Source organism: Aulonocara stuartgranti (genome assembly GCF_965226115.1).
Source record: "Aulonocara stuartgranti genome assembly, chromosome: 4".
Classification (NCBI taxonomy): domain Eukaryota; kingdom Metazoa; phylum Chordata; class Actinopteri; order Cichliformes; family Cichlidae; genus Aulonocara; species Aulonocara stuartgranti.
In genome coordinates, this window is record NC_138942.1 from 26,707,597 (window position 1) to 26,726,367 (window position 18,771).

An 18,771-nucleotide genomic window follows, 5' to 3' on the forward strand; every position below is an offset into this window, starting at 1 on the left:
GTTATAAAATAGTCAGTAGGCAATAGGAACTTTCTAATGAGTCTCGTGCTTCTAGATAAAGGTGACACTTGAGAATGGATTGTATTCAGAGCGAGCGGTGAGAGCACAGTGCAACCATCTATTCTCTGCATGTGCCATTGTTATAAAGCTAAGTTCCAGCTGAGCTTTAATTATCCATTTGCTTGCCGTAATGGCATTATCTTGTCCACATATCTGAGCTGTAGACCTTCTGTATGCTTTGATGTACTTAGTTTTGACGGAAATGCCTTTAGTGGAAATACTGGCTCAAATTTCTGTAGATAGTGTCAAAACGTGCCTGTTTTGCTTCTGTCAGGCTGCAGTGATGTAGTCGGCTTATGGCTCAGTTCTCAGATTCATTCCGGGATCTGTAAAATCTCAATCTGGAAGAAAAAGAAGTGGCAGGCCAAAGAAAAGTAGCTGAACAGTATGTGAAATTCATATCTATAAGAAATACAGGAAAAATCCTGCAGACTTGAAACAAGATGTGAGAGGTGCATCTGGGCCTTCAACTAATCCGTCTACTGTTCACTGAACCCTTATCATAAATGGTCTCAGTTAAAAAGACAGTGTTTAGAAACAGGAGGAAAAGGCTGAGGTATGCAAAATCGCTCAAGAACTGGATTGAAAATCAGCATTAACAATTCTGATGGAGTGATTAATCCAAATTTGATATTTTTGGTTCAAATTGTCATCGATCTATACTGAGGAGTTCAGTAGAGAGGGACAACACTGAGTGTCTACAGCCATGGTGGAGGCTCTGTTATGCTTTGGCTCTGCATTTCAGCCAGCAACGATGGGGATCTTGTCAGAACTGAAAGAATTACAAACATGGAAAAGTACCATCAGATTTTGATCCACCATAGAGTACCATCTGGAAATTGTCTGACTGGCCACTGCTTCATTTTCCAGCATGACAATGATCCCAAACACACAGCCAGTGCAGTGAAAGCATACCTGGATAGCAAAATAAAAACACACAATGGAGCATCATCACTGATGGACTGGCCTCAACATTACTGAAGCAGTGTGGGGTCATCTTGACAGAGGACAGAACAAAAGGCAGCCAACATCCAAAGAAGTGCTTTGAATGTCCTTGAAGAAGCCTGGAGAACTATTCCTGAAGACTTCTTAAGGAAGAGAGATCAGACTGTGTTACAGAAAAGCTTGTGGTCATACCAAATATTAACTTTCAAAGTCTGCTAGAATTGTAGAGATTTTTCCTTATATACAGGGTTTTCATTTATGTGTGCAAGATCCAATAAGTCACTGCACCTGTTTCCCATTGTCCAAGCAAAAATTAAATAAACGAGCGGCTCAGCGAGGGAATGGGTGGTTCAAGACTTTTGCACACTACTGTAGTCTAGATGCACTGTTCATGAGTTAAAAGCGCTGGTTGTCATAAAGAAAGATGTAATAAATGTCACAGTTCTAAGAATTAATCATCATATAATGAAGCAATCTGTGACAATGTAGCTATGATTGGATAACATGTCTCCTCACAGGTTATACAGGTTGATTATCCCAATTACATGTAATCAGAATACCCCCCCCCCCCCCCAGCCCCATACATATCATATGTTTAAGTATAATTATCATTATTAAATATACGATGATTTAAATTGGATATCTAAAGAAAGTTTCATAAGTTAATACAGGTTATGTGGGTATAACATTTTAATGCTAGGGGGTTTGGCTTATTCATATAAGTGTATTCAGTACCGGTTGCTTTCTTTACAGCTGTGCCTTTGACACTCGTCTGTACAAGATTTAGTGACCTTGTACATGATGGAAAGAGTCTGTGTGCATCCCAGCAGGCGCTCGTGTTGATTGGATAGGCCTGGCTAGGCTGACTTGCCAGCCCAGAGTATGAGCCCTTTATGTCGCCTCTCAGCTCTTTCAGTTTGACTTGGTGGCGATACAAGTACACAACTGCTCGCGAGCGATTCGTGCTTGAACGTTTTTCTTTTACCAGCAAACAACAGTGTCTGCATGAAATCGTTCATAGAAGGGAAAAAACACACACACACACACAGAAATGTAGATACGTAGCCTTAAAAATTATCCACAGTTAAGGCTCTGTGATGCAGTTGCTATGGCAACTATGATAGAAATAGACGTGTATCTGCAAGGGAATGAAATGTATTGAACTGCTGGTTAGAAAAAGAGAGGTTTTACCGTGGTGATTGGCAGGTTAAATGAGTGGCTGCATGCGGATGTGCACGCTTGTGCGCAAACGGTGCGCTTGTGAGTTTCAGACTGGAGTTTTGGGATTGTGTCTTGCCAGTATGTGCGTGTGTGTTTTTCAATACATGTGGTGAAAGGAAGAGAGAGTATGAAGAGAGCTGCACACACACACACGGACGCACAGGCAGAATGCGTGTTTGCATGTAACACACACTGCAGTATATTAAAAGTGCAGCACCATGGATGGAGGGCATAGGGCACGTAATTATGATGGCAGGAGAGTGTGAGTGGGTCTGTACTGCACTCAGTGGCCCTGTGTGAGAGCAGAAAAGCTGAGGCACAGACAACACAATAAATTTAATGGGAAAAGGATTGTTTGTAGCACCTATATTGTTGTCCCGGCCATGATGATATTCTGAGTCTGTCCTGTCAAACATTAACCAATGGTTACATATTATTATCATAATGACTTAAGTGGCTTTTCTTTGTGCCAAAACAGGGGAAATACAGCTGCACTGTGTGTGTAATAGATCTGTTTGAGCATTAAGAGACCACTGTGAACTTCGTCCACTGCACTGCAATCTTCCTCTAATACAGGCGCACCTCTTTGCTCACAAATTGCCTTTCATTTGTTGCCTTCTTCATTAACCTACCATTCCATCCAGCCCCGTCTCCTCTCCATGTTGCCTTTGTAGCCATGGTGCCTTCATCAGGCTAATTCACTTTCACTTGAGATGAAATAAGAACAAAGGGGCAGAGGCAACATACTCAGACACACATGCAAAATTTGCCTTTTGCTATATTAGGATAGTCTTGGATTTGATTGTAGACATAGGTAAAAATCAATGAAATAGCAAAAGCTTGAGAGAGGGAGGCAGGGAGGGAGGGATGTGATGGAGAGAGATGAGGGAGGGGGTGCAGGAATATGAGTGTGTATGCATTTTTAAGGCGGTCTTTCTGTTGCAAGAAGAAGGGGAAAAAAACAGTAGTCCAACAGGAAAACGAATGAGTCGAGCTACTGATGAAGGCATGCAAATGCAATTTAGTGACGGAAACTGACGTCTGAAAGCTTCGCGTGCTGATGGAGGCTCGTGCGAGGGCAATGTGTTTAATTTTACTTCGAGATAGGTGGAATCACCTAAGCGGTGTGTGAAAGAGGGGGGGGAGAGAGAGAGCGAGAGGCGAGGGAACAAGAGGGGAGGGGGCGGGGGTGTATGGACCTCGCTGGTTACGGGACCCACAGGCACCCCGATTGTGCTCCGCTCTCATCATTTTTTGGAGGTGAGGACAAAAGAAAAAAGGGGGGATCGGAAGAAAGGCCCGGGATCTAAGTGTCGTGACGGGGCCCCCGACTTCGCCGCCGCTGGTCGGGGTTGTCTGGACTCAAAAGCGCTGAGGGAAAAGCGGCGGAGGAGTCGACTCTAGACTGGGGTTTCCTGCCACAGCAGCGGGATTGTCACAAAACAGCCTTTCACTCTTCGAGGGGCCTGTATTGCTACGTTTTCAGGTATCTACAGTGTGTTAGCTAGCCTGTCTCTGAGTGACTTGCCTCTCCCTGGCAAACGTTAGCTCTGTTTATTCAAGAAAAATATCTGGCTGCGTGACGGCAATTTTTCTGTTGCAGTGCCCACACCAGGTCTCTTATTTATGCTAGCTAACCCATTTACTCACAGCCCCACTGAATAATGTGAGGGGGGAACATCTGCACCTAATCACTTCTCTATTTGTGGCTAAACGCTGCTTGGCTGCCCCTGTTCCTTTAGCCTGCTGTAACTACTCTTTTGTGCAGGGTCTTAAATGCAAGAAACGCAAATTAGCTGCCTTGCTACAATGCTAACTGGAGGTTCTAGCTTAGCTAGCTCTCAACATATGCGGCTAGCTTACAATTTTAATATGCAGCATTTGAGGTATTGTTGCTAACGCTAACCTAAAGGAGCTAAAAAGAAAAAAAGAGGCAGCACTAAAAGGCTAATTGTAATGCGTATACCTTGCTACTGGCTAATATAGCCACTAAGGTTGTGGTGCAAAAGCCTGTGTTTTGTTGATGGCAGTCTGAGACGACAAATTGTCCAGATAAAACGGAGCTAGCGTTTGATAATTATCTGCAAAAACATTGCGTCTGCGTATCAATTAGGCAGCCATGCAGCTGATTGACTTGCTGACAGACTGCACTGAGCCAGTTTTTATTATTGCTGCTGCTGCACTGCTCTCTGTGTTATGAATGCTGCCGCCTGGTCGTGCTCGGCGAGCTGCTTTGATTAATTAATAATCTGTCCATAACCTAAGCGTGAGCTCACAGAAGGATGGAAACCAAGTGTCTCCACCTAACTTTAGCTGTTGCTCTGCATCGCCGGTGTACCTTAACTGTGACCGTCGGAGCATTTGATCAGACCTGTTTGATGGTGCTGTGTGGTTTGACTCAGTCCGATTGACACGGTGTGATCGGTTTGTTTTGCAACCTCACATGGTCCCTGCTCATTGTCATGTTTTTCTTGCAGCTTCTAGTGATGCCCAATAATGTTGCTCAGTTAAAGTCCCCACAGTGGGAGAAGCCATCCAAAGTTGTTTTAGGGCCATTAACAATTTTACAGTGTATTAGAGACATACAATTGAGGCTTATGTCACACATGACAATTAAAGGCACTAACCCCATAAAGGTGGCATCATCCCTTTAATTATCACCCATAACAATTAAATCATTTAAAAACAAGTTAAGCACATTAAGGTTAATGGTCTCCTTTTCTCATTTTAAAAAGAGGACAGATGGACTGCTTCTGTCTTGACTCCACAGGGTTGGTTGTTTACCTGTGAGGATGAGTATTTTGTTGCCTCACTCAGAGACTGTTGATTACCCTCCTTTCAGCCACCAAGTCTGTTTATCAGTCACAAGAGACGCCTTAAGCATGCATTGTTAAAGTGTGGACCAAAGTAAAAGCTGTACTCGCAGAGAATGATAAAAGAGAAGCGATGATACGAGACCAGAAAGCCTTTTAAGTAGAGAAGACAGAAGTTGAATGAGATTGCTTGTGCAACATTAAGTCATGTTTAGATTATTGCCCTTTTTTGCAAATGCATTTGCAATAGTGCAGCGTAATATTTATGCGGCTGACTGGAAAATAAAGTGCACTTATGAGAAATGCTGAGATAATATGTGACCCCAGATCAATCATTTGAAAATAAAGTATGAGGGGTTTTTTTTTTTGTTAGTGTTACGTATATGTTGTATTTACCACTGAGTCGTTGCAGTTAATTAATTAATAAAGTACTATATGCAATATATAAGTATAAAACTGTCAATTAGCCCAAAATGCACTTTGCTATTGCCCTGTGAGCAATCAGTGCACTGCTAGTTATAAATATTTACCTACGACAACAGAGCTTTAGCAGGAGGTATATTTAATAAATGTTGGCGCATTACATCTGCACGCATTTGATTTATCTTTTCTTTTTTTTTTTGACAACAGGTTTTTTTCTGGTCAGCAGTTCATGGGAAATGAACACATCTGCATGGAAATACTGAAGAGAAACAGAAAACAGGAGCATGAATTGACTCAACCTGAAGTGGAATAAATGGATTACCCTCCTTTTGGAAAACTGTTGCCATGGAACTAGGTAGAATTAAATGATGGTTGACAGAAAAAAACAAAGGTAAGATGGCTAAGTGCTGAAGACACAGGAAAGCATCAAGATGTGTGGAGGCAAGGAGAGAACGGTCACTATATAGGGATCAAATACTTCTACAGTCCAGATGATTGCATGCAGTTGCAAAAAACTAAAAAAGGAAATCCAAAAAGGAGAGACCGAGAAAACGAACGCCTGAAAAAGCGTTGGACTCTGTATCCAAGAGCCGATGTGAATATATCCATGGAGCGTTCGCCTCTGGGATGATGTTGAGTGAGGGTCTTGATTCAGACCACTTGATTCCATTACTGGAGTTTTTGTCTCACACAGGTGTGAGTCAAGTCCCAGCAGTCTTACACGCTTTGACGAACTGAAGGATCGCCGCGACGGAGCACAATCTCGATGGTTTTAATGAGATATTTTTTTGTTTTTTTGTTTTTTTCCATTTTGCAAGACCGTGTTGGATCGTAACACCGTTTAAACCCAGAAATAACTCTGCCTGCTTGAGCTGTTATTAGTGTGGAGTTCATATGCGTAAAGACATTTAAGGTTGAAAAACTCACATGGTGATGTGGCAATCATCCATATCTTTTGCCTGTTCGGTGCCAAACTGCTTCAGCTTCATGGGAATGACTGCTCATTTTTAATCTTCTAATTTTTTTTTGAAGTAGAAAGCTGCTTCACGACATAAATCTTAAAGAAGAATCTGTTTTCTAAGACCCAGCTGTTAAGTGAACATTTTTCCCCCGTTGGAAAGTACACGTTCACATTTAAAAAGTACAGTTTTTGCAGTTTGACCTTTTTCCAAAACTGGAGATGTCATCCTAAGTTTAACCTCCCGATCCACTGCTGGCACTACAAAAGTGATTATTACAGCTGCAATATATACATATATGTATGTGTATATGTATTGCTTTGCTCTTTGGTGGATTTCAAAAGCATTTCTTTCTTTTCCTGACAGGCCGTAGACTCTCTCTTTGTCATTTATTCATACTGTCATAAGCCTTCCAGTTTCTGATCGGAATCATTCCCTGATATAAACACTAACAGATATTTTAGTTTTCTGAACAATGCAGAATTTTCCTAACAGTCCAGTTCCCCCCTCTCTCCCCCCTGGGTTCAGTGGGAGGGGTGGAGGCGTACCTCCCTATCCCCCACAGCCAGCAGAGCCCCAGATATCCCCGAGGATGACAGATGATTATGCAGGGATGCACCAGCAGAGCCTGCACAGAGGCCATCACCACCCAAGTCAAGCCAGCCACATGCTTGTTTACAGTGCTAGAAACAGAGGAGCTGTGGAGCCAACACCAACACAGGGTAACATTCACAGTGGCAGCAGTAATAACCCTTACAGGAAAGAGACCATGGATTACTATTTTCCAGTGGGTGGAAAGGACAGGCACAGAAGGGGAGGTATGGGCTACGGTTTTGGGTACCCCAATATTGATGGACATATACCTCACCAGTACCGGCATCCCGGATCTAGCTCTGCACCGTCATCTGGCCTGATGTCGCCATATCCAGTAGACTATGCCTCTAGTGCTGGTTCAGGAGGAGGTACTGGAGCGTTCTCTCCCTCTCATCAGTATAATATGAGTCAGAACCCTGCAATGCAGCCAGTGCCAGGTTCTCAGATGCAGCACCGCCAGCATGGGCAAACCTTCCCAGCTATCCATCATGGACAGCAGCATAGGAGCTATCCACACTCTGGACATAGAATGACCCATCAGTACCCGCACTACTCTCCCCAGGGTGGCGCATCCACGGGGTCATCAGGAATGTACAGCCCCCCTCCACAGAGATATCTCGACGGGGCTGCCAGCGCTGGGTTCGATCCCAAAGTCAACAGTTCTCCCAGTGTCAACTCCAGTTCAAATTCAGTCTCCAGTTCAGTTGCTGCTAACAATGTGGGGCCAATGGAGAATGTTCAACAAAGTTACCATGCTTCAAATTATCCTGGATATTCCCCACAGACACATTCACTTCACAAGCAAGCCACACTACAGCACCGCAACTCGCAGCACAATTTAGGGATAGGTTATGACACACCTCTCAAGATGCAGGGCCAGTCTCCAGGCTCTGTATATGCTAAACATCATCAGGCCTCCAATCCCAGTATACCTCAGCCAGCATCCCAAGAAATAACCAAATCTCCAATGCATCCCAATGCGCAACAAACTCAAATTAACCAAAACTTTAGCCCAATTTCCAATCCCTCTCCAGCTGCATCGGCAGTGCACTCCCCCAGCTGTAGCTCCTCTCCTTCCCCTTTGATGGGTGTCTCAGAGGCACATGGAACCCCCTCAGGTCATGGTCCTTCACATCCTCCTACATCAAACCCTCGTAGCAGCCATGGTCATGGTAGATTACTGCAGACTATGCCTCAGTTAAGTCCCACACCCAACTCTAATAGCAGCATCAGTAGTTGTGGTAGCAGTGGCAGTCATAAACCTCACAGCATGAGTGCAGCCGGAGGGAGCAATCTCCCTCCAACAGGCCGCAGTAAAATGGGGCTAGGCACGGGAATTGGATCCCGAGACGAAGGTTCTTCTGTTTATTCATCCTCTTCAGTTGACAGAATGCAGGATGCCGGCTTGAATAGTCTTAATGCCTTGAGCTCACAAGTAGCCAATTTACCAAACACAGTTCAGCACATGGTCCTTACTGACACAGTGCTTTCACCTAAGAAGAAAGAAAGCGGACAGATGCAACAGGCGACGTATAGCGTGCTCCCATCACAGCCGAGGAGTCGCAATGCAAGCGCAGCCTCGAGCACCAGCACGGTCAAAGATGGAAGTGCAGTAGGGGCCGGAGATGGAGCCAGCATAGATGTCGGGGTGGATGAAGACTCCTCATTGTTGTCAGTCGAAGGCTCCTCAGGAACCAAGGTGGAGCGAGAGGAGCAGTTTTCTGAGGGGGAACATGGGAGAGTGAGGCAGATGAGCGGTGCAAGCAGTGGATCTGAAGCAGCTGGCTCTCACCCTCAGTCACAGAGCCAAAGCCAACCACAGACTGGACAAACATCAAATGTCAAAGTAATCACCTCTGATTCATCAAAGGATCCAGTTGCCTCTGAAGCGAAGGCAAATGAAGCTCATATTCCTGCTTCATCGTCATCTCCATCCTTTGTGTATCAGTCGTCAGAGACTGGCCCAAGCTCACATCCGATGCCTCCAGTTTCCTCATCCACTTCCTCCAGTATTCCCCCTCAGCCAAACTGTGTCCCAGAGTCTGGGGCAGCATACAATGACCGCAGAGGTGGCAATAAGAAGACACTAGAAATTAAAAATGAAGTCATTAAAAATGAAAGCGACGGTGTAGCTGATAAAACCGTGAAAGGCAGCAGCCAAATGCAGCGGGATGGGGAAGTCGATACACAAAATGGACAGGACAAAGAGAATAGGGTTCACTCCACATCCAGATTACACAGTAACGAGAGGGAAGAAAAGCACACGTCTGAGGAGCAGCACAACGCCAGTAGTGTTGGAGTGATTGTTTCCGCTCGGTCTGAGGGAAGTCTCACAGAAAAAAGCAAGAATCCCCAGGACAACTGTATAGAAGAGAAACACTCACACTCTTATTTAAGAGAGTCGAGCAGTCATAATGGCGATGAAGGCATAGACCTCAGTCTGTATTCATCCCATTACCAGAAATCAAACTTCGGACGGCCTCATAATCCTTCCCAGTCTGGCCCGCATAAGTATGGCTACCCTGAATCAACATATGGCTCAGATTTATCCTTGAAGAACAAAGGGAGGCCTGGCCCAGTGGGTGTGATGGATTCAAATCCAAGATATTTAGGATACCAACAGTCACAACCTAGTTTCGGACCTGTGCATCAGAAAGACAGTGGTTCTGTAGCAGAGGCTTTGGTGAAGCGAGGCCAGGGATCAGGGGCTAAAGGTCTCGAGGAGAATGCACAGCTTCAGCAATTCCCAAGCCTTTTGCAAGAGGTCCTTCAAGGTTACAATTTAGATCGTCGCTATGGGAGACCAGAACAGGCATTTTCTTCACATCTTCAAGTTCATCAGCAGTTTCAGTCCAGACACCCATCATATGGCATGGCTGAAGGTATGAGAATGCAGAGTGGAGCAACTGAGGGTTCAGCTCAAATGGGTAGCGCTGGAAAACCCCAAAGCCAGCGGCATGGAAGCGAGCCTGATTTTACCACAGAGCCTCAGTCCTCAGTGAAGTCAGAAATGTCAAACGCTAAGATTATGCAAAATGCTGAGAAAACAGAGGTGGGTGTGTCCCAGGGCCATTTACCACAGGCCGAGTCTCAGCAAGCAGCAACAAAACACATAAACTTAGCTGACTACTCTCTACCACCAAGAAAAGCCTTATCTAATGTCTCCACTCCATCCTCTGCTGTGCAGGAGCTCCTTTTGCAAGAGCCAGAGCCACTAACCGGCAGCGGTGGTCAAACTGAGCCTCAGAAATCATCAGGCTGCATATTAGCCCCATCAGAGCGACGCTCTGTCATCTGTGATGTGTCGCCAAACCGACGCAGCACACCAGAGAGGGACAGAGAGAGCGACAGAGAGAGAGAGCGGGAGAAAAGTCAGAGTGGAGCTTCTGTGATTCAACAGCCATTTTCCTCTCCAGCAGCAGCAGCCAGTGATCTAACTAAAAAGGATACGGGAGAGAAACAAGTAATGAAAATGGAAACTGCATCAAAAGAGACTGGGGTGGAAGCTCCAAATTTGCAAACTGAGCAGCAAGGAAGTGGTGGGGCTAATGAGGCAGACACGGAGTATCATTCCAAGTCGATCCATTCATCAGTTGTAATGAATGCTGACCCCTATAGGCGAAGTAATGTTGATATTCCCCCCTTGCCTTCTCATCCTATGAACACTAATCCTTTAACTTCGCCGTCAAGGCATCAGCCGTACCTTCACGGCGTTGATCTGTCAGCTGGCAGCAGCAGCACATTTCCTGGATATCGATATGGAGATTCAAGAGAGGGCAATATGATGTCACGCAGCAATCCTCATTTTCCCTCCCATCATCCATACCACAGTCTGTCCCCTTCAGCTCAAGCTGCATCTAAGCTTCAAATGTATCCTCACCCTCACGGCCCACCTCATCACCATGAAATGAGTGACTGGGTAAAAGCGATGAGCAGGCCCACCAAGGAGATGATGATGCAGCCCAGCTTGTCCCCTGGAAGACATAAAGTCAGCCAGTCAGAGCAGAGACAGAGGATGATCTCTCAAACTGACATGCCAAGTGAAACGCACGCTGGCAAACCTTCCCTCCATCATCAAAGCGCCTACTATGACATGAAAATGTGGGAGTCGACACACTCCGGAAGAGAAGGTGTTCGAATGATGGAGGGGGACTACTTCAGAGCGCAGCCTCCTCCTCCTCCTCCTCCTCCTCCCCCACCACCTCCCCCTCTCCTTCCTCCAACTCCTGTTTCACACGGCCCCGTTCTGCCGCAGATGCCTCACGGCCAAAATGCCGCCGAACCTGAGGTCTCCAGAGTAGCCACAGAAGAAGCCAAACATCCCTGCCCACCTCCTCCACCCAGCTCCACCAAGTCTCCTGCTGACGTGAATTCCACCCAGCCACAGGTGCAGCATCAGACCAAAGCCGGGGGCTCCGGAGACACAAATCCGCTAATATTACGGAGGAGAGTTCGCTCTTTTATCTCTCCCATTCCCGCCAAAAGGCAACTCCAGGATGTGTCTCAACAGAGGGCCGCCACAAATTCACATCACTCTCCTGGGGCCCAGTCTGAGCTTGGCCATCACAACGAAGATGACTCATCCAGTTCAGATATTCCATGTCCCAGGCTCTCATCCCCTCTGCCAAGAGACAGCACCTATTCCCAACCTCTGTCTCCATCCAGTGGCAACACTAAGGCTTTGCCTCCCAGAAAAGGACGTGGTTTGAAACTAGAGGCAATAGTGCAGAAAATCACACCAAATATTAAAAAGCCAGCAGGCCATACTGATGATGAGTCAAATCATTACCCAGGCTTCTCTCACTCCGAAATACCAACATTTAATGACTCGCAGGACCAAGACTTGCCACATTTCCCCAGGGTTCCAGGAGGGGACGATAGTTACATGGATGAAAGTCACTCATTAAACGACATGATTCCCTTTAGAGGCGTTGACGAAACTGGGCCTCTACCTCCATCAGCTTACCCATGCGATCCCCACCAGACGTCTCAGCCCCTCAAACAACAGGACTTTGACTTTGGATTAGGTGCTGCTGTGGCATCGGCATCTGGCGACAAGGAGGATTTTGCTTTGCTCGGACCACTGCCTCCTCCTCCACCTCTTCCTCGCCCGGTTCAGGGTTCCCCACCTCCATCTTCGTCTGCCCTGTCAGACATTCAGCATTTCACCAACACGTACCAGCAGCTTGAGACGAGGAGAGGAGAGCAGTCTGCCGCTAACCTTCTTCGACAGAAACTTCAAGAATCTGGCATGGGATTTGATGATTATCCTGGCAGCGACTACTATGGCACCACTCCGCCCCACCACGGCCAGGCTCAAGGGCACATGCTCAACAGGCAGCATCAGATGTCCTCCGGTAGGTCCAGTCTGTCACCACAAGATTCAAAGCCGCTAGAGAGTGTTGTGCCTAAAGGCTATTTCCCATCTGGCAAGAAAAAAGGCAGGCCTGTTGGGAGTGTGAATAAACAAAAACGGGCCCAAAACCAAGTCCAAACACAAGCTAGCGCTCAGTCTCAAGTCCAAACACAGAATGCAACTTTGAGCACTCCTCCAGCACCGGCCATTCCAGCTACAGCTGCTCCCACAACTCCACCAACAATGCAGACTACCAACAGCAGCAGCAGCAGCAGCAGCACAACAACAACAACAACAACCACAACAGCCCCGCCAGCACCCCCTCTGCCAGACAGTAAAACCACTCCTCCGCTGGCCCCACCTGTGTTAACCCAGGTAGTGAAGGTGGACGTCGAGAGCGAGGACACCCAGCCGGAGATCGAGGTCAAACCTGTGCGGCGAAGACGCAGAGGCGTCAAAGATGAAGACGAGCCCCTGGAAGCAAGAGGGCGGCAGAGGAGGAGGCGGCGAGGAGCGGCAGCGGCAACGCCCTCAGTGGCCAAAGACGATCCAGATACACCTTTAGGCGCAAATAGAGCTTTTGCAGATCCTAACAGAAAGGGCTTGTTTGTTCCCCACATACACGTGGAGAAAAAAGTACCAGAGATAGGGGCGGTGTGCACCATTGTGAACGCTGAGGAGGACAAGATGAAAGGAGAGCGCAGCGCAGTTGGAGGGAAAGCTGGTGGGAGTGGAATTGAATGCCTCCTGACCTCGGCTCTTTCCTCCCAGTTATCTAGGAGAGACAGAGAATCAGAGAAACGGGAGACGGACGAGGTGGAAACTACACTTCAGTCAGGAAAAGCACTTCCTTCATCTGGCTATGTTGTTTCAGGCCCTGTGATTACGGAGACCAATCACTCCGGCCGCCTGCTGTGTTGCCTGTGTCAGAAATGGGCAAATTACAAACACCTCGGAGATCTCTACGGGCCTTTCTACCCAGCTGAATATGCTGCAAAGCTCCCCAAGAATCAGCCCCAGGTCAGGCAATGTCAGGCAACCACAGGCACAAACAAAACAGGACCAAATTCAGACGTGAGCTCAAACCCTTTGACTACAATCCAAGACACACAAACACAAGATGCTCAGTTTACCAAGCCCTCATCTGAGAGCAACTATGCCTTCAATCTGGATTCAAACCCTGCTTCTCTTAACACTACAGTCAGAACTGCTTCTCCAGCTGGGAGGGAGGAAATGATGACGCATGTGGCTGACAAGCACAGTAACGCTGCCTCTTCTTCTTCCTCTTCCTCCTCCTCCTCCTCGTCCGCTGCCATTAAAACCTCTCTAACCTGGGATATGAATCTGGATATCAGACCTATCCCTGAGCTTAAGAGAGAGCCAGACCTTGAAACCGACCAGCAGCAGCCGCCGAAACAGCAGCCTGCAGATGAAGCTCAGCAGCGACCTCAGCACAGAAAGCTGACCTCGCATCCCCGTTTTAAAAGGAGACACAAGTCGAGTGAGGATTCCCCCAGAATGGTGCCAGCCAACAGTAAGGCCTCCCTGCCGTTCCAGCCCCCTCCACCGGCCTTGGATTCCCTGGGACCCTTGGCACAGCTGGCACAACTGCCTCAGATGCCCATGGATCCAGAGGAGCTGTGGGTCCATGAAGGATGTATAGTGTGGACCAGTGGAGTGTACCTTGTCAATGGGAGACTGTATGGCCTGCAGGAAGCACTAGATGGCGGCAGAGAAACAGTGAGTTGTACATATTTGGCATTTTTGGGGTGGGGTGAGGTGGAGGGGGGAATTACAAATTTATGCTTTTTATTTAAATTTATGTAGGTTTCACTGCTTAATAAAATCACACGTATACATGCATGTTGATAAGACACCCAGTACTGCAGTGGATCATGTACTATACAGTATATCAAGTGTGCTTGCTCATCAGTTTTTTCAGATTGTATCTGTCTTTCTGTATCTGATGGTTTTTATGTATTTATATCATCTTTTCTCAGTCCTGCTCATACTGTGAGATGGTTGGCTCAACCCTGGGCTGCTATAGTAAAGGCTGTACACTTCGCTACCACTACTTATGTGCTATTGAAGCAGGTGAGTGTCTGCATTACTGCACAAGTGCACTGGAAATAGTAAAATGATGTGAAAGTCTGTTGTTGGATTAAAAAAAAGAAGAAGAAAAAAGTCTATGGCAGTGTCCTTAGAGTCTTGAAAATCTGTCTGTTTGCCAGATTGCTCTCTGAATGAAGATAACTTCTCGCTGCGGTGTCCGAAGCACAAGGTAAAGAAGGAAAGGTTCGTTTTCTTTTTGTAATTCAGTGCGATATCTTACTTTTCACGTCCAAATCAGTGCCTGAACCCCTCATTTCTTTCAGGATCTTCAGTCTTCTTTAATTCACACTTTTATCTCGTCCTGTTTTTATTTTTTTCCCCAACCTTCCCTTCTTTCAGTTTACCCAGAGCATCCGGCCTGCCAAGTCAGTGTACCTGGAGCAGTCAGAGAGAGGCTGAGAGAAACAGGGAGGAGGAAGAGACACAGGAGTCTGGGAGCTGTAAGTTTACAGCTGTATATGTAAGATACAGTAGTGTGCAAAAGTCTTGAGCTATGGTAAAATGATAAATGGATGCAATGCAATACAGTCCGACCACTTTTATTCTTCTTCTATTCAAAGCTTTTCTTTGGACGATGGTCGCCTTTTCTCTGTTCTTTTGATTTATTTCCTTCTTTCTTTGTTCCATTTCCTAAAGCACAAACTGCACACCACCCTGAGTTTATGACTAATACCTCATCACCTTGTTGATGTTTCGAAATACTTTTGCACAGATTCCACTTTTTAGCAACAGGCTGCTAGTAACAGAGTGCCCAAAAATACATTTTAAAAATTGCCTTTTTTAATGTCTGAATGGTTCATAGGTCAGTGTTAAGTGCCTTAAACACAAAAAAAGCATTTGTCTGAATAATCAGGCACAAGAACTGCACTGAATATGAGTAAATAAAACCAGCCAATGCTCAAGAACACTTTAAAAAATTAGTCTGTCTCCTTAAACGCAAAATTCAAAGAAAATACAGCGATACTGTTTACTTTTCTTAAAATGATTTTCATCCTTTCAAACGTTGTCAGATCTCATCCAAAACCATTTACATGTTTACTTGTTTCTTTTAAAAAAAAGCCTCTTAACCCTTTAAGACCGGTGTTTGCAAAAATTGCATAAAAAGCACTTGCAGCAGCAAAAACATAATATTCCAGAAACACGCTTTGCCGATCTGATCAGCTGTTCGAAACACTTCCTGCGTTGGAAAAGGACGTCAGCGCAAACTATTGCATGTCCGCCATTACCTGCCCGAAACTGTAAGTAGGTTTCTTTTTTTTAACCTCCAGGGCCTTATAAGCCTATGCTGGTGTTTTTAAAAGTCATGTTTGACTTTTTGCTTTTCTGTATAGTTTCTGGGATGCTTAGAAATCAAATTGCACTGCTTTAAATAGTTTATTTTGATGCACATGCTGTTTTGTTTTTTTTTTTGCAAATTTGCATTATAATATTTTCGTTTTTCCTGCAGTATATAAAAATTGGTGTATCTCAAAAATAAAACTATTAAGACACTCAAAATGAATTTCCTGTTGTTGGAAACTATTTTGTGCAACCTTTTTGTATTTACATATTTGAGGGATAAGCCTCTTAAATTTCTCTAACTAGAAATATATGTAAAAACAAAAACGATTTTCAATATTTTTTTTTTTTGGCACTTTTTTGCAATTTGTGTAGTTACTATGCGCTTAATGCATACATATTATTAAAGTTTGGGCTATAATGGTTGTATTGGTGTATAGCAACTTGAAATGCTGCCAGAAATGGCACTACAGCATGTAAGAATATAGAGATAAGCTCTGGCTCTTGATTCTATGCTAGATCTTAAAGGGTCAAACCTCGTAGTTGTCACATTGTGAGCTTGTGTGCTAGGAGCAGTCATCTATATGTAATCATGTAGAAGTGGATGTTGGTGTATAATGTTACGTTGTCTCGCAACCAGCTCCAGTGTGAAAGCCTGCCTCAACACAGGGCTTCAGTTACCACAGAAACGTTCAAACACATGCTGCATTTTATTTTTGTTTAATTATTAAAAGATGTGGAGACACTTTTGTCTCATTAATGGATGGATGTGTTGCCTCTGGCTCGTTTATACCTTCTCTGTTCATTTAAATTCCAAAAAGCAACACAGCAGCCACTCTTTGTTGGCAGGTTTCTTCGAGTAGCATTGAGGGAAAAAAAATCATGTAGCTCTCGCACTCCTCCTCCTCACCTCACCTTAGTGGCTGTACTTGTGCCTGTCGCTGCCTCCCCCTCACTTCCAATCCAGCCTGTCCTCATGGAAACTGATGCCTCTCGTCTCTGTTTTGTACAACGCTGCTGGCATGCTAAGGTTTTTCGAAACTGCAACGTATCCTTTTTGCTTCATTATGCCTTTTTCTTTCTCTCCTAGGTTAGTTTGGGATAGAAGACCGAGAAATGTGAAAAAGACTGGCCTGTCATCAGCGGCTGAGGACAACAAAAGGGAATGTACAATTTCTCACCAAGATTCAGCATTATTTACATTTAAGACAATGGAGGGAGAAAAATCATTTTTTTTAGGAGAATTGTTGCTCTTTACTTAAAAGCCGGAAAAAAGAAAAAAAAACAAAACAAAAAAACCCCCCATGGACATGCAACACAGGGGCATGGAGCTACAAGAAAAGGACTACAAAGATGGAAGTGGGATGAGATAAAACATCAAGACTGACAGAGGAACTAAAGGAACTCTGCTATAAAGAACAAAAGAAACAACCTTCCTCTCTAGGCTTACTTTAATTTTCCAGTGACACCCTTAAAGTGTTTAACTCATGCTTATCATCATCATCTGTATTTTCTATTGTTTTTCTTTTGTTTGCTTTGACATATTGGGAGCAAGTTGGGTGATAAACCCAAGAAAGGAGAGAACTTTGTATCCTCTCACAATTAGTATTTTACCTTTTATAATATTAGGATGATCACAGTTATTATTTTAGTCCTCATTATTTTGTAACCTCATCAGTATTTACTCATGGAAATGAAATGGATGTATCTCATTTTATATTCAGTCTACGCATTAATTGGATTTTTTTTCCTCATTCCTGGAGAGGGGGGAACCAGAGTGATGTTGTCTGTAATGTCAGGGTCATGTTTGCCACAAAGACATTATTGCCTTGGAGAACGGACATCTGTTGCCTTTCTAAAGTCGTGTATGAGTGAGCAATTGAGTGCGTGTGGAAAAACTGAAAAAAAGAAAAAATGCTGACTTCTGGGTCTTTGATTCCATTTTTTGGTCCTTTTGAAAAGTGTTCTTATTTTTCATCACCGGGGTTTTTACGGTACAGATAGTATTCACGAAAAATGATGGACACAGTCTTATTTTTCAAGTACAAAAAGTTCATAATGTGCAAAGAGAAGGACAGACGCTCGTAAGAGGAGCAGATAACACTATGGACTAAAGTGCATCTGCCATCTTTAACCACGCCGGCTGGGAAAAGGTGAAGGACAGGACACTGAAGAGGTTTTATTGGTGTGGAACTGGATGCACGCGTTTGTAAGACGTTCGTGCAAAGTTACGTTCGACTGACAGACGTCAGACATTTTTGGAAGCGAACTTTGGAGAGGGTGTCATATGAACGAGGGCGAGCCTAACCAAGTACTTTTGAATGGTTTCAAACTTCTGTGACACGGCAGCATTCTAATCGGGAGATGCAAAATCCATTCAAAAGAAGCATTGCCATAAAAATTTAAAAGTGAGTCGTACATGGTGTTGTCTTTATCATTTTTTATTGTTATTCTTGTAAGAAAAAAAAGGTCAAGCTGAAAGACAGTTACACTATCAAAACCATGCTGTATTAGAAACCTGTCAATATGTATATGAATTATGAATACACTTAAAAATGCTTCACGTATGTTCCTCTTCTTATGCCTGAAATATTTGTTTTCACATCTGTTCCTCTGGGAAACCCGCCTGTTTCAAGTTCGTCTAACATGGTTATCCCCCGATTTTTCTCTCTACTTTTATTACAAATCAGCCGTTCTATCTCTTTTATGTTCTCAGTGAGTTCTTGGAAAATAACCACATTAGTTGTAGTCATTTCTGTACACATGCACACTTCCTTTCTTGTTTCTTCTTGACTTTGGTTGACTGTGAAGCTTAGCGGCATACTGATGTAATCAGACAGGTTTTAGAAGATGTCTCAAATGGTTTGGGACTGTAATTTCTAACACCAGCAGTTGCTGGACATGGAGACTGGTCAAAAGGGGGGAAAACATGTGAACCATTGTGTGCTTTAATACGACTCTCCTGAACTCTGGATGGAAGTCCATTCTTCTAATGCATGTTTTTTTCATA

General features: G+C 44.7%; 1 protein-coding gene across 3 annotated transcripts; it reads left to right on the plus strand.

The window, feature by feature from the left end:
* Positions 1-3,117: 3,117 nt before the first annotated feature.
* tcf20 (transcription factor 20) lies at positions 3,118-18,328 on the plus strand. 3 transcript variants are annotated; one of them, XM_082531381.1, is made up of 6 exons: positions 3,118-3,712; positions 5,670-14,111; positions 14,372-14,465; positions 14,603-14,652; positions 14,823-14,923; positions 16,852-18,328. In XM_082531381.1, exons 2-5 carry the CDS (start codon positions 6,897-6,899, stop codon positions 14,880-14,882), a joined length of 7,419 nt encoding a protein of 2,472 aa, XP_082387507.1. In that variant the 5' UTR covers positions 3,118-3,712; positions 5,670-6,896; the 3' UTR covers positions 14,883-14,923; positions 16,852-18,328. The 3 variants fall into 3 exon arrangements, with proteins under 3 accessions (XP_082387507.1, XP_082387505.1, XP_082387506.1); XM_082531379.1 differs by having other exon boundaries at positions 3,119-3,712; positions 14,603-14,666; XM_082531380.1 differs by having other exon boundaries at positions 3,119-3,486; positions 14,603-14,666.
* The last annotated feature ends 443 nt before the right edge of the window (positions 18,329-18,771 follow it).